At 43.3% G+C, this 19,802-nt stretch overlaps 1 protein-coding gene and 1 long non-coding RNA gene across 6 annotated transcripts; one reads left to right on the top strand and one right to left on the bottom strand.

The window, feature by feature from the left end:
• The first annotated feature begins 4,230 nt into the window (after positions 1 to 4,230).
• LOC109875371 (inner ear-specific collagen) lies at positions 4,231 to 9,515 on the top strand. Its single transcript, XM_031810563.1, has 5 exons — positions 4,231 to 4,302; positions 7,078 to 7,540; positions 7,897 to 7,977; positions 8,122 to 8,202; positions 8,387 to 9,515. Exons 1-5 carry the CDS (start codon positions 4,276 to 4,278, stop codon positions 9,280 to 9,282), a joined length of 1,548 nt encoding a protein of 515 aa, XP_031666423.1. The 5' UTR covers positions 4,231 to 4,275; the 3' UTR covers positions 9,283 to 9,515.
• A 4,240-nt stretch (positions 9,516 to 13,755) lies between these two features.
• Positions 13,756 to 18,324, bottom strand: LOC109875061 (uncharacterized). Of its 5 annotated transcripts, none has more exons than XR_004206268.1 (6): positions 18,260 to 18,324; positions 18,025 to 18,157; positions 17,298 to 17,493; positions 14,845 to 15,016; positions 14,426 to 14,773; positions 13,756 to 14,311 (listed from the first exon to the last, which is right to left on the bottom strand). It is a non-coding gene; the product is annotated as an uncharacterized LOC109875061 (long non-coding RNA). The 5 variants fall into 5 exon arrangements; XR_004206269.1 differs by having other exon boundaries at positions 14,426 to 14,776; XR_004206267.1 differs by having other exon boundaries at positions 14,426 to 15,016; positions 17,324 to 17,493.
• Positions 18,325 to 19,802: the final 1,478 nt, after the last annotated feature.

The raw sequence follows: 19,802 nt of genomic DNA on the forward strand, positions 1-19,802 counted from the left end.
TAAACACATAGGACTACATATAGACGAACAATAGAGCACAGAGAAAAGCATGAATAAATGTGTGCGCACACGCGCATCCACACACATACACACACACACAGACATACTACACCTTCGATATACTGTTGAAATGGCACAAAGATGAGAAAGAGCAGAGGGTACTAGAAACCAGAGGCACATTGACAACAACACATCACCTTCGGGTGGCCTGTATTTGTGTCTGAGAGCGTGGAAATGAGGCCAGTTATTGGGGTTAGCCATTCATCCTCCATTATCCTCATTGTGCTTGAGCCTTGTTTCTATGGCTCAGGTTTCTGTTGTATCCACACTGTTGATTTATTACAGAACCGGCCTGGATAATAGAGTTCTGCGGGGGGAACAAAGGTGTTTGGAGCAAAGGTTGTGGTTATTCCCCAGGACACTATGGGTACAGAACTGTCCGTCCCGCTTGGCGGTCCCCCACGCGTAACAGGGTCAGGGGTTTGTTTCGGTCGCTAGGGGCCTGTTTTGTGTCCCAGACCAGTTTACCGGTCCACCCTAATCGTCTTTCCCTGAAACATGTGAGAAGCACAGTAATCATTGGTGGGGCTTCATTTGTACCCACAAAATGTGTATGCGCAGATTTGATCTTAAAGACATACAGTATATCACAAAAGTAAGTACATCCCTCACATTTTTGTCAATATTTGAGTATATATTTTCATGTGACAACACTGAAGAAATGACACTTTGCTACAATGTAAAGTAGTGAGTGTACAGCTTGTATAACAGTGTAAATTTGCTGTGCCCTCAAAATAACTCAACACACAGCCATTACTGTCTAAACCGCTGGCAACAAAAGTGAAAATGTCCAAATTGGGCCCAATTAGCCATTTTCCCTCCCCGGTGTCATGTGACTCGTTAGTGTTACAAGGTCTCAGGTGTGAATGGGGAGCAGGTGTGTTAAATTTGGTGTCATCGCTCTCACACTCCCTCATACTGACTGGTCACTGGAAGTTCAACATGGCACCTCATGGCAAAGAACTCTCTGAGGATCTGAAAAAAAAAGAATTGTTGCTCTACATAAAGATGGCCTGGGCTATAAGAAGATTGCCAAGACCCTGAAACTGAGCTGCAGCACGGTGGCCAAGACCATACAGCGGTTTAACTGGACAGGTTCCACTCAGAACAGGCCTCACCATGGTCGACCAAAGAAGTTGAGTGCACGTGCTGTGTCATATCCAGAGGTTGTCTTTGGGAAATAGACGTATGAGTGCTGCCAGCATTGCTGCAGAGGTTGAAGAGGTGGGGGGTGAGTCTGTCAGTGCGCAGACCATACGCCGTACACTGCATCAAATTGGTCTGCATGGTTGTCGTCCCAGAAGGAAGCCTCTTCTAAAGATGATGCACAAGAGAGCCCACAAACAGTTTGCTGAAGACAAGCAGACTAAGGACATGGATTACTGGAATCATGTCCTGTGGTCTGATGAGACCAAGATAAACTTATTTGGCCTACAGTCAAGCATGGTGGTGGGAGTGTCATGGTCTGGGGCTGCATGAGTGCTGCTGGCACTGGGGAGCTATAGTTCATTGAGGGAACCATGAATGCCAACATGTACTGTGACATACTGAAGCAGATCATGATCCCCTCCCTTTCGGAGACTGGGCCACAGTGTAACGGTTTTCTTGAGTTGAAGGAGAGGCGGACCAAAATACAGCGTGGTTTCTATTCATGGTTCTTTAATAAAGAAACTACACATGAACAAACTAGCAAAACAATAAACGTGAAAACCCAAAACAGCCCTAGCTGGTGCAAACACAGAGACAGGAACAATCATCCACAAAACCCAACACCAAACAGGCTACCTAAATATGGTTCCCAATCAGAGACAATGACTAACACCTGCCTCTGATTGAGAACCATATCAGGCCAAACATAGAAATAGACAAACTAGACATGTAACATAGAATGCCCACTCAGATCACACCCTGACCAAACAAAACATAGAAACATACAAAGCAAACTATGGTCAGGGTGTGACACACAGGGCAGTATTCCAACATGATAACGACCGCAAACACACCTCCAAGATGACCACTGCCTTGCTAAAGAAGCTGTGGGTAGAGGTGGTGGACTGGCCAAGCATGTCTCCAGACCTAAACCCCATTGAGCATCTGTGGGGCATCCTCAAACGGAAGGTGGAGGAGTGCAAGGTCTCTAACATCCACCAGCTCCGTGATGTCGTCATGGAGGAGTGGAAGAGGCTCCAGTGGCAACCTGTGAAGCTCTGGTGAACTCCATGCCCAAGAGGCTTAAGGCAGTGCTGGAAAATGATGGTGGCCACACAAAATATTGACACTTTGGTCCCAATTTGGACATTTTCAGTTTGTGGTGTACTCACTTTTGATGCCAGTGGTTTAGACATTAATGGCTGTGTGTTGAGTTATTTTGAAGGGACAGCTTATTCAAGCTGTACACACTACTTTACATTGTAGCAAAGTGTGATTTCTTCAGTGTTGTCACATGAAAAGATATACTCAAATATTTACAAAAATGTGAGGGGTGTACTCACTTTTGTGATATTCTGTAAATCTTCAACTCGTGAAATACGTGATTTACTTTGACTTAATATATTAAAGCTGCAATTATGTAACTTTTTGGGCAACCCAACAAAATTCACATAGAAATGTGGGTTATATATATATGTGTCATTCTCATTGTAAGCAAGTTGGTAGATCTGTTCAAGCGGTAGATCTGTTCTATGCGTGTTCGATTTTGCATCTTTTACTTTCGGTTTTGTACACAAGCTTCAAACAGCTGAAAATACTATATTTTTAGTTATTGAAAATATATTTCACTGCGGTTAAGAATGTACAATGATTCTCTACACTATACAGTACTTGCTTGTTTTGTCTGAAACTGAAATGAGGTAAACTATCAGGATTTTAGCAACCAGGAAAAGAGTGGAGCAATTTCTGCATAGTGCATCTTTTATTATGCTTATATGATGGAATTAACATTATTGATGAACATAACATTATTAATCCATACAGATGTTTTATAAATAATTGTCACACAAATTCTCTGAACTATTGCGCTTAATTAATTTGCCTTTGGGTCATATTTCTACAAAAGTTTCCTTTTCTCGGAAAAACCCAAAGACAAGACCATGTCACCCTTCTCTTACTTTAAACAAGACTTTAAACAAGATTTCAACATATGCCAAGACCATGTCACCCTTCTCGTACTTTAAACAAGACTTCAACATATGCTTCCTCAATAAAAGTGTGTCAATACAATATTTTATTATATTGGGGGATATTGGAAAATATTACAGACATACCAATGTCTTTGAGCAAGTCCTGGATATAAAATAAATATTATACAAGAGATTCCACACACTGCAATCGCTCCAATGTGGTTTCATCAGAGCCTGTATTCATAAAGAATCTCAAGGTATAAGTGCTGATCTCGGATAGGGTCACCCTCTGTCAATCCAATCTGATTCATTATGATCTAAAAGGCTAAACAGATCCTAGGTGAGTTATTCTACTCTGAGATTCTTTATGAATATGGGCCCAGGTCTATATTGGGGGGTCCTGACATTTCCTGTTAAGGGCCTACAGCAGTCCAGTCCAGAAACAGACACGAGCTGAAGTAGGCCAGTGGAGCCGTTTGTTTCTCTGGAGTGCTGGTTACAACAGACCCAGCTGTCTGAAATAGATCTGCTTTCTGTCTGAGCTCCTTATCTCTCCATCAACACCTTCTCTGAAACCTGGTAGAGGTGGAGAGAGAGAGGCAGAGAATGAGAGGGAAAGGGAGATGGGGAGATAGTGGAAAAGGGGAAGAAAGTAGAGGTGATAGAAAAGGAGAGAGAGAAGAGAGAGAGGAAGACTGACATTAAGGGAGAGAAGTGAGAGGTGAGAGGTTAAGGAAAGAGATAGCAAGGTGGAGGGAGTCATGGGACAAGGAATAGGGTGGAATATACTGTAGCAACACAGGTGACGCCTTTCTCTCACTTTTTTTTACCCATCTATTGTTTTTATTATAATTCTGTGGACCATGCTGTCGATCGCTAATGAGGTCGTCTTACAGGTAGAAGCCCTAGTTACTCTGTCCACAGCACAATGAAGTATATCTTCCTCCTCCCACCCTCCATTCCTCCCTCCTATCCTTTGTCTGCAGGTCTAGAGGGTACGAGGTGGACTCAAAGAAGTGTTGTTTTGTGCAAGGCCTATATATTGATCAATGTTTCTGTCCTGCTCATCATTCCACCAGCATCTCTCATCCTGCACATGATGACACAAGACTCCAAAGGAATGGTGAGTGCAACTCTTTAAATTGTGAGTGGGTTCTTTGGGGCTTTTCACACTACTGAGCAGAACTGAGCTAAGCCAAACCAAGCTGTACTGAGTTGGCCTAGTTGTATACATCCACCACAGTTGCTGGAACTTTTCTGAAAAGGACCATGTAAAAATGAAAGAGTCAGCACAGTTTGGTTTGAAACGGAAAGGTAGTGTGAAAAGGATATCTGTGGTGGTTGAAAACCCGCACGGAGCACTCACTGGTAACAGTCTTTTGAAAAATGGAAAACTTCAAAAGACTATTACCAGTGAGTCAAGGCTGTTGGTTAGGACCGTTGATCGTTTGGGCTGTTCTTGTACGAGTATTGACCAATGGGATTGGTGAGTCCTGAATGATGGATGAGTGGTACAATTGATGTGTTGATAAGTGTTTTGGTGATTGATGTGTTATTGGTTGGTAGGGATTGCATGGTCCTATAGTAAGAATCAAATTTGTTTTGTTGCATTATCTGTAGTAGATGATAGTCTTCATGGTGAACTTTAATAAATTGGTTAGACATGAGTGTGCAGTGATTGGTAAGGGATTGGTGGATAATTCTCAGGAAACAAGTACATTAGTCACTAATCACTATTATAAATTTGCGATAAACAAAATTAAGTATGGTATAGGTTAACTGAAAACATCCCACTGGGCACACCACATAATTTCAGCATGGACATTTGGGTAATATTTGGTTGAGATCAATGAGATTTCAAGCTTTATTCACACAAAAGACAGCCAGAAGTTTGTTGAATTCTAATGTTTTACCACTATGCTTTCAACCATCTTAAAGCACATCCAAATTTCTATGGAAAAACCATGTCTGATTGGTCATCGAAATGTGTTGTCATTGCGGTTTCAACCATTTAAAAACACAACAAAGTTCAAATGGGAATACAATGACAGATAGATTTACAACAACGTAATGTGTTATCACCATGCTTCATTTAATAGCACAACCAAATGACCTGGATTGCAGTTGAGATTACATCAATGCTGTTCAAGATTCTGAATAGATTATTATAGCAATTGTGAAGATCTCCACAGACCTGTGACCTTTGCATGCTATCTTGAACATGCACGCTTTCTATGATTACATAAGAAGACATATATAGTAATCTTAAAATGTGGCCATGGATGTGTTACTCATTTTAAGTTTGAATAAATACTGGCACATTAATTTGTAAGATAGTTTTAACTAAAGTGATTTTGAATTGTTGTCAACGCAACCTAATATCAACATTTGAAGGAGATGTACCTTTTGTGCCCCTGACCTAGTCTGGTCTTAATTCAAGTTTGTCTACAGATGAATAATTGATATGTTGGATACATGTCTCCATCTCAACCATAAATCTAAATGAAATAATGGTACTGAATTAGATTTTTGGTAGAGATAGAGACATGAATCCAACATATAAATTATGAATTTGTAGACAAACTGGAACTAAAGCCAGGCTAAGTCTGAGGCACAGATGGAAATTTCTAAGTAGAATATACATCTCCTTCAAATGTTGATATTTGGCTGCATTGACAACCAAACACAATTCAATATCCAGTTTGTCTACAAATTCATAATTGATATGTTGGAGTGGCTACTGACTGGCACAAGTTTTGCCCGAAAAACAATTCTCACCCTAAATGATATCACAAAATACTTGATATGACGTGATTATTGTTTGTATCCCCACCGACCATTCCAAACATTTGGATTCCAAAACTAATATTCCAACGTCAAATCAATTGATGTTACGGTCTCTCTTCTGTAACACTCAGACATTCCATTCTCAATACGGCAAAGCCAAATAGAGAAAGTTAACGACCGGCGTTAAGTCATAAAACCGGCCCAACTCCCCCCCCTTTCTCTCTGCCTGGATGAGGCCATCTTTGATCCTCATCCAGATGTGAGAGTCACGACAATGTCTCCAGCTCAATCAAAATCAAAAGTTCAAGAATATAGGACAAAATCAAATCAAACTTGAAATGCACTTTAAAATAAAGTTTGATTTAGTCCTATTCTTGAACTATTTTGAGATCTCTCAGTAATCATTCTCATGAAACATCTGTAGTAGTCAGTGACAAATATCAAAGCTGGGATTGGTTAAAATCCTGGATGAGAGGCCAAATGGATAGCTCTAGATAGATCAGCTTTCCAGTAGGAGATGCTGCCCAGCCTATTGCTTTTTCTTCTGATAACGGATATAACGTTGAAGATCTGACGTTGTTTCAAAGGTACAAGTCCAACATATTTTATACAAGGTTTGTCTATGTTGAAAATTGGTTACCATGATGACAAAATCCTGTGGTTGAAGTTTCACCCTCAAAAAAACAAGGACTTTTTTCAAATCCAATGTATTTTCCACGTAGAAGCCATGTCACAAATGACGTTGAAACAATGTTGATTTAACCAGTTTGTGCTCGATGAGATACCACTGTATTTTTTCCCATTTTGTAGCAAAAATAAGTTTTGGGTCGTTGTTTAAAGAATTGAAATTGATTAAGTAGTTCTCTTGAATGATTATCATATGAGACAAAAATCATGAAAACAACTGGACATCTGTTTCTCTCTCTCTCTCTCTCTCTCTCTCTCTCTCTCTCTCTCTCTCTCTCTCTCTCTCTCTCTCTCTCTCTCTCTCCCCCACTCTCCCACTCTCTCTCTCTCTCCCCCACTCTCCCACTCTCTCTCTCTCTCTCTCTCTCTCTCTCTCTCTCTCTCTCTCTGTCTCTCTCTCTCTCTCTCTCTCTCTCTCTCTCAGACTACCAGTCTGTTGGGACTGCTCCTATGCACCACCATCTCCTCTGCGATGCATACTTCACCCACAGGGGGATACAACGAGATGCCCCCTATCCCGTTCACAGGCTCCCAAGACAGCCCCATCCCCCCTACGGACATCCACATGTACCCAATGCAATCTGACTACCCTATGCCCACCAACAACCAGAACATGAATGCCCGCAGCGGTCCAATGCCCCCCTCCGACTACCCCAATCCTGGCTTCCCCATGCCACCAAGCACTCACATGAACATGACTGGGAACTGGCGAACTGGGGAACTGCTGGTAGTTGAGGCCGGGTCGGAGCCGGACATGTCGTACTGCCAGACACTTCTGGATGTGCCAGTGCCTCCCCCCATGGACCAGGTGCCCTGGTTCTGTGTCTGCTCCCGCTGCAAGGCCAGCGTGGGACCCAAAGGGGACAGAGGAGACAGGGGCCTGCCAGGTATGTAGAAAGGCATAGAATAGTATACATTTTTATTTCACCTTTATTTTACCAGGTAGTTCCATTAGAAGTAGAAAAAGAGATGTACACTCTTAAAATGGTTTATCTGAAATTGATCAAAAACATGTAGTTTTTTCACCCTAATTAGTAGTGTGGACCTTTTCTTTTGCTCTGACAGTATTTTAGGTCTACACACCATCTAAACTTACTAAACAAATGATATAACTAGCTGCATCCACAGTCTTTGCCTCATTCTCTGTTCTCTTTCTGCCACTGTCAAGCATAGATATAAAATATTAAATACAGTGTATGAGCTAGCCACATATTGTTTACGTCATTGTTCTTAACCCACAAAGGTATTCCAGGAAGTCCTGGGAGAAGAGGACTCACAGGGTTCAGAGGTCGGCCTGGGTTCGTGGGCCGCCAAGGACTGAAGGGTAAGTGATACTTGTCAATTCTGTTAAGACAAAAAAAAAGCTGTGGACTGTTCCATGTCTGAGCAATGACAGTAATACAAGCTTGCAGTAAATGATTTGCAACTTCGTTCTCTCTTTCTCTTACTTTCTACCTATTTGTTACAGGTCAGAAGGGTGATGAAAATGAGAAGGGAGAACGTGGGCTAGTGGGTTTCACCGGCACCAAGGGGGCCCGCGGCTTCAAAGGTCAGTCAAACAACAGATCCAGAAAATAAACTCATCTCTCCATCATCCAACTTTGGAACTTTAGATCTCATCTATGTGTATGTATGTATGTATGTATGTATGTATGTATGTATGTATGTATGTATGTATGTATGTGTGTGTGTGTGTGTGGGTTGTGCGCGGTGTGCATTTTTGTATGTTTCAGGGGACAAAGGGGACCAGGGTCTGGAGGGTGCACAGGGTGAGATGGGGCCCCAGGGAGCGGAAGGGACCTGTCCTGCGTCCTGCGAAAGTGTTCAGGGCCGTGCAGGACAACCAGGGATACCCGGACCGGCTGGGGCCAGGGGTCTCCCCGGAGTAGCAGGCCCTCCAGGGACTACGGGGACCAAGGGTGAAACAGGGCACATGGGTTCCCCTGGGGTCCCTGGGACGAATGGTGAGAAAGGTGAACTGGGGGCGAAGGGCGAGTGCAACTGCACTAATGGAGCAGACGGGGCAGACGGTCAACAAGGGATCCGTGGGCCCAAGGGAGAGCAAGGTGAGTTGGGCCCTAAGGGTGCCGTGGGTCTCAACGGTAAAAAGGGAGACCAGGGTGACCTCGGTATGACGGGCATTCCCGGGCCATGCTCTCCAGCCATCCAGTCCTCATTCACCGCCGCGCTCGACACAATTTACCCGCTACCGGACAAGCCCGTGCCGTTCACCCAAGTCATCACCAACCGGCAGTTTCATTTCGACCCCATCATAGGCATCTACAGGGCACCAGTGAACGGCACCTATGTCTTCAGCTACCACCTGATGGTGTTTCACAAGGTGCTGAAGGTGGGTCTGTTCCATAATTTCAACTCTATCGTGAAGACCACGGAGCCAGCCCTACTGGGCACCGCTAGCCACCAGGTGGTGCTCCACCTGGTCATGGGCGACCGGGTGTGGCTGCAGGTGAAGGACAACATCACCAACGGCATGTATGCTGACAATGAGAGCAGAAGCACCTTCTCTGGCTTCCTGCTCTACCCCGACTCCTGCGACTTGCCCTTGTTCCGAGACTTTCCTCCAGCAGGCGCTCCAGGTGGTGACGAGGGGAACTATAGTTGGGGGTAGATAGAGGGGCCATCCACCACCCCATCGCCTTAGTCCGTGAGAGTCAGTTACACAGACACAGGTTACATACACATATAATTGGAAGACACACAATCCACACACACATACATTAACAAAGTTGTCGAAGTTAACACCAACAGAGCACCTTCTATAAATCAAAAGCCATCTACAATGGCCTGTTAGCTCTGGGCAGTTTCCTATAACATTAATGAATAAAATTTCCTACAAAACGACCTATTTGTTTGACTGATTTGTTTATCTTAATGAGTGAGAGTGTGCTCATGATTGTATTGCTTAGCAAAATCACGTATTCTTGCATAGTGCAGATTTAGGACATTTCATTCCTGGAGGTTTGTGACCTCCACGTTCACACATAAGCTCCATATATGAGAACAGAATCTCAGTTAGCTAGTTTGAACTTATCTTCTTTTTGATCCAAAAATCCAACTTCATGTCGCTACTCACATGTTTACGATATTAGCGGTCTGATAATAAGAGCTATATTTTTGGGATTCAACATTAGAGCTATTGTAAAATAAAAATATAAAAATATAAAAGTCGAAATAATATTTTCGACTGCATACATTTTTCATGTCGTCCACAAGATTTCATGAATGAACAGAGACGGTATGGGTGTAGAGCAGGAGCTGCAACAGGATACGTGTGCTAGCGGTTTTCAAAGTAAAAGCTGTATGACTATCTGACGTTACCTGAACATCGCTCCAGCTAGCTAGCTGTCGCCAGGTTAGTTATAAATAAGGGCCACCAACAAGCAACGTCAGTTCGTTAGCTAGCTAACTAGCCAGCTGCCTTCCTTCAATACTTGGTCGCTTTTCTGACAGACAAGACAGGGAGCTTATATTTAAAGCCACAAAGCATTGAGCTAAAGGCTAAAGCTAGCGAGCTATCATACCAAACAATTGTGTGTGTGTGTCTGTAGACTGTACACGGCTCGTTCAAGACAATCCTGCCCCAGCTAACAAGGCTTGACATACCAAGTTTTGAGCATCACCCTCTCTCTGTCATGAGGTGAGTATTAATTAAATAAGTATCAATAATTGTCTATATGCTGTAGGTATCTAGCTATAGGTGGTTATTCCCTCCACCTAATAATGGCAGAGATGAAAGGAATTTGGATGGATCGTTCAATTGTTCAATCATTCAAATATTCTCAATAATAATTAGTGAGTATAGATGAGTATATCTGTAGAGGAAAAATAGGTGGGAATACTGAGTATGCCAGCGTATGGCCACCAATATACCGGCACCACTGGGTGAGATTGAAGCTGGCAGTGTTGACAGTGACACGACACATATAGGCTGAAACAACACTTATGCTATTTCTTGCCTTATGGCTTTGTACAGTGCATTCGGAAAGTTTTCAGACCCCCTGACTTTTTCCACATTTTGCTAAATTAATTAATGCCTTATTCAAAAATGTATTAAATAGTTTTTTTCCCTCATCAATCTGCACACAATATCACATAATGGCAAAGCTAAAACAGGTTTTTAGAATTTAAAACAAATTATTTAAAAAATAAAAATAAATAATGAAATAACACATTTACATAAGTATTGAGGCCCTTTACTCAGTACTTTGCAGAAGCACTTTGACAGTGATTACAGCCTTGAGTCTTCTTGGGTATGACACTACAAGCTTGGCATTCCTGTATTTGGGGAGTTTCTCCTATTCTTCTCTGCAGATCCTCTCAAGCTCTGTCAGGTTGGATGGGGAGCGTCGCTGCACAGCTATTTTCAGGTCTCTCAAGAACATTGAGACTTGTCCCAAAGCCGCTCCTGTGTTGTCTTGGCTGTTTGCTTAGGGTCGTTGTGCTGTTGGAAGGTGAACCTTCGCCCCAGTCTGAGGTCCCTTGCGCTCTGGAGCAGGTTTTCATCAAGAATCTCTCTGCACTTTGCTCTGTTCATCTGTCCCATGATCCTAACTAGTCTCCCAGTCCCTGCCGCTGACAAACATCTCCACAGCAAGTTGCTGCCACCACCATGCTTCACCGTAGGGATGGTACCAGGTTTCCTTCAGACATGACGTTTGGCATTCGGGCCAAAGAGTTAAATCTTGGTTTCATCAGACCAGAGAATCTTGTTTCTTATTGTCTGAAGACCTTTAGACACAATCCAAGCAGGCTGTTATCTTCCTTTTACTGAGGAGTGGCTTCCTTCTGGCCATGATACCATAAAGACCTAATTTGTGGAATGCTGCAGAGATGGTTGTCCTTCTGGAAGGTTCTCCCATCAAATCAAAATCAAATTCTTCTTACATCAGCTAATATATCAAAGTGCTGTACAGAAACCCAACCTAAAACCCCAAACAGCAAGCAATGCAGGTGTAGAAGCACGGTGGCTAGGAAAAACTCCCTAGAAAGGCCAAAACCTAGGAAGAAACCTAGAAAGAACCAGGCTATGTGGGGTGGCCAGCCCTCTTCTGGCTGTGCCAGGTGGAGATTATAACAGAACATGGCCAAGATGTTCAACTGTTCATAAATTACCAGCATGGTCAAATAATAGTAGGGACAGTGAACAGGTCAGGGTTCCATAGCCGCAGGCAGAACAGTTGAAACTGGAGCAGCAGCACGGCCAGGTGGACTGGGGACAACAAGGAGTCATCATGCCAGGTAGTCCTGAGGTATGGTCTTAGAGATCAAGTCCTCCGAGAGAGAGAAAGAAAGAGAGAATTAGAGAGAGCATACTTAAATTCACACAGGACACCGGATGAGACAGGAGAAATACTCCAGATATAACAGACTGACCCTAGCCCCCCCGACACATAAACTACTGCAGCATAAATACTGGAGGATGAGACAGGAGGAACTCTAGAGCTCTGTCAGAGTGACCATCGGGTACTTGGTCATCTCCCTGACCAATTCCCTTTTCCCCCATTTGCTCAGTCTCCCTCGATTGCTCTAGGAAGAGTCTTGGTGATTCCAAACTTCTTCCATTTAATTAAGAATGATGGAGGCCACTGTGTTCTTGTGGACCTTCAATGTTGCAGAAAGATTTTGGTACCCCTCCCCAGATCGTGCCTCAACATAATCCTGTCTTGGCGCTCTACGGATAATTCCTTCAATCTCATGGCTTGGATTTTGCTCTGACATTCACTGTCAACTATGGGACCTTATATAGACAGTTGTGTGCCTTTCCAAATCATGTCCAATCAATTGAATTTACCACAGGTGGACTCCAATCAAGTTGTAGAAACATCTCAAGGATGATCAATGGAAACAGGATGCACCTGAGCTCAATTTCAAGTCTAATAGCAAATACTGATTTTACATTTGCAAAAATGTAGAAAAAAACTGTTTTCGCTTTGTCGTTATGGGGTTTTGTGTGTAGATTGCTGAATAATTTGTTTTATTTAATCAATTTTAGAATAAGGCTCAAAGTAACAAAATGTGGAAAAAGTCAAGGGGTCCGAATACTTTCCAAAGGCACTGTATGTGATGGGATGTATAGACATTATGGACAGTTTATGGATACAATATGTAGTGTATCTGTAGAATACATAGGATAGATTGGTATATGTACAGCAAGAGTTAAATAGGATAGGACATGACTAGAATACAGTATATACATATGTGGGTCAAACAGTATGTAAACAATACTAAAGGGACCAGTGTTCCATGACTATGTACTTAGGGGCAGCAACCTCTAAGGTGCAGGGTTGAGGAACTGGGTGGTAGCCAGCTAGTTACAGCGACTAAAGTTCAGGGCAGGGTACTGTTCTGGGCAGAGGCTGGCTAGTGGTGACTATTTAACAGCCTGATGGCCTTGAGATAGAAGCTGTCTCTCGGTCCCAGCTATGATGCACCTGCACTGATCTCCCCTTCTGGATGGCAGCGGGGTTAACAGGCCGTGGCTCGGGTGGCTGAGGTCCTAGATGAACTTCTTGGCTTTCCTGTGACAGCAGGTGCTGTAAATGTCCTGGAGGGCAGGCAGTATGCCCCCAGTGATGCATTGGGCAGACAGCACCACCCTCTGGCGAGCCCTGCAGTTGCAGATGGTGCAGTTGCTGTTCCACGCAGTGATACATATCCCGACAGGATGCTCTCAATGGTGCATCTGTTGAAGTTTTTTGAGGGTCTTAGCGGCCAAGCCGAATTTCTTCAGCCTCTATAGGTTGAAGAGGCGCTGTTGCACCTTGACCACACTGTGTGGGCATACCATTTCATATGTACACAGAGGAACTTGAAGCTTTTCACCTTTTTTGCTGATCTTTTTCAAGGGTGTCAAATGTTGGAACTGATTATATTTTTTCTTGACGTGAAGTTGTTTGACTTGAACTTGTTTGTTTTGTTAAATTTGTTTATGTTACAATAAAAACATTGACTTGTTAGTAAATGCAGCAGGTTCTGTACATTTATGAATCATTGTACATCTTTGCCAGCTGTCCGTTTTGTAATGAATTAATATGTGTTAGGAGTATACATGATCATTTCCTAGGAAATAAGGGCAGTAAAGTTATCCAAACAATAGCATTAGTAACTTTATTCTTACAAATTTATTGGGTGATCACATCAGAGCAAAAGCAAAGTAGCAGTTACTAAAATTACCACAAAGTTCATAACAGAAATCAACCATGGAAAATGTATAAGACACACTGTAACTAACTCTTGCATTGCCATATCAACAGAGTTGATTGGAATTGTTTTCAGTGAAGCTCAGTCAAACAATAACGGTAAAACATTTCTCACAATTAAAATACAAAACTTCCATTAAAGCATTAATATTTGATGATCGAGGGCCTCATGTTCATAATAATGACAAGAGTATTGTCCTCACTATAGGGCCTGTGAGAGGAAGCTAACAGACTATTGAGACCCAGCCAGTGTGTTGACAAGGAGAGGTGTTGAATGTGCCACCTGGATGTAAGTGGGAGGAGAAGGGGGAGAAGTCCAAGGGCAAACAAGACATTGCTCAGTTTTCGTGGTGAAAGGAACTGCAAGAAGTTGGCCATCATGGCAAGGAGCTCCAGGTGCTGCTGCAGGTACAAGGCATGCTCCGCCTTCAACTCTTCCTGTAACACACACATCAGGTCATGTTGGAAATGTGGGGGTTAGCGGTTAAGTGTAAGGGGCTAGGTGAGAGTAGCCTGGTAATGGTAGGGTGTAAGGAAAGACTAATACGTCACCTTTCTGTCCAGAAACTTGGAGTGCATCTCCATGTCCTCCTCTCACACCAGACACCTCTTCTCAAACACTGTCTTACTATCCCTTAACTCTGACACACAACACACAAACATTTAAATAGGCTAGCATTCCTAATAGTGTGCGTGTGTGTGTCTGTGTGCCAATGTGTTTTTGGGGCTGGAGCAGCAGGATCCTCATGTTGACGGGAGAGCCAGCTGCACTCAGCTGGCCAGGTGCCTAAACAGGATATGTCATCACACAGGGAGAACGAGAGGCAGGAACAGTGGTGCCCTGTATGTCCCGGGTTCCCCTGGTGTAGGCCGGGTTACTGTAAAAGCACTTTGTGACATCTGCTGGTGGGGGAAAAAAGCCATTGAAATTTGTTTGGTTGATTGTATAAGTAGAAGTGATGTCAACTTACCCATCAGGTAAATGGCTGGGATGTCGTCCACTGAGTCCACCGTCCTCTCCACCCCAAACACCTCTACTTCCACCCCCAACCATCTGTTGTCTGCTGTCTGCACCCCAGCTCCCTCTGACCACAGTTTGAGGTGTTAGCTTACCAGACTCTTTTTGCATTTGGGCAGAAGTGTCTGAGAACGAGATCAAATCAAACACAACTGAGAATGCACATCAACTTCATAGAACAGTGAAAACACTTCTCACACCCACCACTTCTCTAGCCACCCTTTGCCTTGACAGCTTTGCACACACTTGGCAATCTCTCAACCAGCTTCAACTGGAATGCTTTTCCAACAGTATTGAAGTTTCCACATATGCTGAGCACTAGTTGGCTGCTTTTTCTTCACTCTGCAGTCCAACTCATCCCAAACCAACTCAATTGGGTTGAGGTCGGGTGATTGTGGAGGCCAGGTCATCTGATGCAGCACTCCATCACTCTCCTTCTTGGTCAAATAGACCTTACAGAGCCTGGAGGTGTGTTGGGTCATTGTCCTGTTGAGAAACAAATGATAGTCCCACTAAGCGCATACCTGATGGGATGGCGTATCACTGCAGAATGCTGTGGTAGCTATGCTGGTTAAGTGTTCATTGAATTCTAAATAAATCACAGACAGTGTCACCAGCAAAGAACCCTCACACCATAACACCTGCTTCACGATGGAAACCACACATGCAGAGATCATCCATTCACCTACTCTGCATCTCACAAAGACACGGCAGTTGGAACCAAAATTCTCAAATTTGGGCTCATCAGACCAAAGGATAGATTTCTATCAGGTATGAAGGTTAGACCCAGATGCAGACCACGTCGAATAAATAGTAGTTTAATATCCCAACAGGGGCCGTCAATAGACCGGTCAAGGCAGGCAGGGGTCAGTAAACCAGAAGAGGGGCAACAGTACCGGGTGGCTGGCAGGGTCAGGCAGAGGTCGGTAATTCAGAGGGGGGGCAAAGGTACAGGTCGGCGGTCAGGCAGGCGGGCTCAGAGTCAGGACAGGCAAGGGTCAAACCCAGGAGGGCGGGAAAAGAGAAACTGGAAAAGGCAGGTGCTGAGACACAAAACGCTGGTAGGCTTGAACAAACAAGGCAGACTGGCAACAGACAAACAGGGGATAATGCACAGGGGATAATGGGGAAGATGGGCGACACCTGGGGGGTGGAGACAATCACAAAGACAGATGAAACAGATCAGGGTGTGACATATTTCCACCGTTCTAATGCACATTGCTTGTGTTTTTTGGCCCAAGCAAGTCTCTTCTTCTTATTGGTGTCCTTTAGTAGTGGTTTCTTTGCAGCAATTCCTGATTCACACAGTCTCCTCTGAACAGCTGATGTTGAGATGTGTCTGTTACTTGAACTCTGTCAAGCATTTATTTGGGCTGCAACTTCAGAGGCTGGAAACTCTAATGACCTTATTGTCAGGCGTGTGCTGAAGTCAGGTGAAGGAGAGCAGAGAATTGTGAACAGGCGCACACTTTATTTCGGCAGGAGAGAATATACAGACGGACGCAGCTGCGTCCAAAAATCTCCAACCAACAAGGCAAAGTGTAAAACGAGCACAAACAGTCACAACCGTCAAATGTATCCAAACAGGCTTCGTGAAATAACGCGAGAGAAAATGAACGCAAGCCTAGTGCATACAAAAACACGTATCACACAAACAATCTTACACAAATACATGAGGGGGAACAGAGGAATAAATACATGTAGATTGATTGGGAATGAAAACCGGGTGTGCAGAGAACAAGACAAAACAAATGGATACGTGAAAAAGGGAGCGGCGATGGCTAGAAAGCCGGTGACATGGACCGCCGAACGCCACCCGAACAAGGAAAGGAGCCGACTTTGGCGGAAGTTATGACACTTATCCTCTGCAGCAGAGGTAACTTGGTCTTCCTTTCCTGTGGCGGTCCTCATGAGAGCCAGTTTCATCATAGGGCTTGATGGGTTTTGTGACTGCACTTGAACAAACTTTCATCGTTTTTTAAAATGTTCCAGATTGACTGACCTTCATGTCTTAAAGTAATGATGGACTGTCATTTCTCTTTGCTTTTTTGAACTGTTCTTGCCATAATATGAACTTGGTATTTTACCAAATAGGGCTATATTCTCTATCGAACGCTACCTTGTAACAACACAACTGATTGTCTCAAACGCATTAAGAAGGAAAGAAATTTGTCAAATGAACATTTAACCAAGGCACACCTAATTGAAATGAAGCTGGTTGAGAGAATGCTGAGAGTGTGCGAAGCTGTCATCAAGGCAAAGGGTGTCTATTTGTAAGAATCTCAAATATAACATATTTTGATTTGTTTAGCACTTTTTGGTTACTACATGGTTCCATATGTGTTATTTCATAGTTATCTTCACTATTATTCTACAATGTAGAAAATAGTTTAAATAAAGAAAAACCCTTGAATGAGTAGGTGTGTCCAAACTTTGACTGGTATGTGGAGGTTGAGATGTGAGTGTCCTGGTAAAAGGAGATCAAGGTCATGTTTTTCGGGATGCTCTTCCTCAGAGGGAGCAGCATCAGAAGCAGCAGGCTAGAGCCTTCACAATAACCCCTTCAGAGAGGACACAGGGTACAACACAGTCTGCCTTTTCACTTACCACACACACACATACACACACACACACACACACACACATACACACATACACACACACACACACACACACACACACACACACACACACACACACACACACACACACACACACACACACACACACACACACACACACACACACACCACACACACACACACACACACACACACACACACACACACACACACACACACACACACACACACACACACACACACACACACACACACACACACATACACACACACACACACACACACACACACACACACACACACACACACACACACACACACACACACACACACACACACACACATACACAGGTTAGAGCCTTCAGATACATACCCTCTAACTGAGCACATTGGGAAACACTCTGCCCCTTTACGTACACACACTTCGTTACCTCACACCACACACAAATAAATCTCATAAGATCCTCGGTGCAGACTTTAAGCCTTTCTATCTGGAACTTATGACCATGTGTTTGTTTGTGTGCTCATCGATTCCTATGTGTGTGTGTTACCTGTAGGATGTGGTCGAGCTGCTTCAACAGCTCCATGTCTGTTGATGTTCTTCTCTACTGAACATGTGTAGGATGTGAGGGTTCGTAAGGTACTGTAATTCTGTATCCAGCATCTCTATGGAGAAATAATATTCTACACACAAGTCAAATACATTACATACTGTCCGGGTCCTTCTCTAGAAAAACAGAGGGAAATATGTAATTATACTCTAGTACAGGGGTATTCAACTCTTACCCTACGAGGTCCGGAGCTTGTTGGTCTTCTGTTCTACCTGATAATTCATTGTACCCTCCTGGTTTCCCAGGTATAAATCAGTCACTCATTAGAGGGAAACATGAAAAAAGGCAGTGGAACTGGCTTCAAGGTCCAGAATGTAGTTTGAGATCTCTAGTATATACAAAGTCAAACCATGCAAGGCAGGGAATGGCAGAAGTGCTGTGCCTGCTTATATGTGTAGTGTCACTGTTAACACGGACAACTTCAATCTCACCCAGTGGTGCAGGTGTAGTAGTGGCTATATGGAGGCATACTCAGTATGCTTACCTATTTATATAAAGACATACTCACCTATTCTCACTAATTACCATTGAGAATAATTGAATGGTTGAACAATTGAACGATCCATCTGAATTACTTTCATCTCTGGCATTATTAAGTGGAGGAAAGGACTACCTATAGCTAGCTACCTACAGCATATAGACAATTGTTGACACTTAATTAATACTCACTTGATTGCAGTGTAATGGTCAAAACTTTGTGTGCCAAGCTGTGTATGCTGGGGCTGGATAGTCTTGAACAATCCTTGTACAGTGTACAGACGGACACGTGGAAGCACACACACACCTGTTTGGTATAATAGCTAGCTAGCTTTAGCCTTGATGCTTTGTGGCTCCCTGTCTCCCTGTTGTCTGTCAGTAAAGCCTCCAAGCATTGAGGTAAGACAGCTAGCTAGCTAACTAATATTACCAAAGCTAGCTAGCTAACTAATATTACCAAAGCTATCTAGCTAACTAATATTACGAAAGCTAGCTAGCTGGAGCTTTGGTCAGGTAACGTCGGATAGTAATAGAGCTTTTGCTTTGAAAACAGCTAGCACACGTATCCTGTTGCAGACCTTCCTCTCTATGCCCACACCATTTTTGTTCATTAATTTAATCTTGTGGGCGGCATAAGAAAAATGAATTAATGCGGTCAAAATTATTATCTGTCTTAGTTGTTTAAGTTCGGATATTGATCGACTGAATTGTGAAGTAACCTTACAATATATTTGACTTACACTATATTTGGGTGAATTGAGACTCAGTGAAAGCAGAAAGGTATTGAAACATGTTTTGATGGTATATGGACCATTTGGTGCAGGTGGTTTTTGGAACAGATGTATACTCCTCAATAGTATCTAAAGTGATTGGTGATGCATTGTGATACAGGGAGATACAGTATGTTGTTTTGTGATTTGTAGTACATAGATTTGATGGTTGTTGCTTGTGTTTTGTTCTGTATATTGCTCTTCCTCGCCTAAATCAAATGTAAACTCTTGGTCTTTGTCTGTTTTTGATTGGTTTGACCGTGTGTCCGTCTTTGTGTCGTTCATACTTATTTGTGTGTGACTTGTTGAAGCACAAGGGACAAATCTGCCCTCAACAACACCTGTAAGGCAGCCCTACACTCTTACAAAAAAAGTGTTTCAAAATGGTTATTTAGCTGTCCCCATAGGAGAACCCTTTTTGGTTCCAGGTCAAATCTTTTTGGGTTCTAGGTATAACCCTTTTGGGTTCCA

The sequence above is a fragment of the Oncorhynchus kisutch genome, linkage group LG30 (assembly GCF_002021735.2).
Source record: "Oncorhynchus kisutch isolate 150728-3 linkage group LG30, Okis_V2, whole genome shotgun sequence".
Taxonomy (NCBI): Eukaryota; Metazoa; Chordata; class Actinopteri; order Salmoniformes; family Salmonidae; genus Oncorhynchus; species Oncorhynchus kisutch.

What these genes read in the sequence shown, in the direction of transcription:
- LOC109875371 (XM_031810563.1), top strand. Translation starts at nt 4,276, where the DNA reads ATGATGACACAAGACTCCAAAGGAATG. An exon ending in CACAAGACTCCAAAGGAATG is followed by an intron (nt 4,303 to 7,077) that starts GTGAGTGCAACT and finishes TCTCTCTCTCAG; the next exon opens with ACTACCAGTCTGTTGGGACT. An exon ending in GGGCCGCCAAGGACTGAAGG is followed by an intron (nt 7,978 to 8,121) that starts GTAAGTGATACT and finishes TATTTGTTACAG; the next exon opens with GTCAGAAGGGTGATGAAAAT.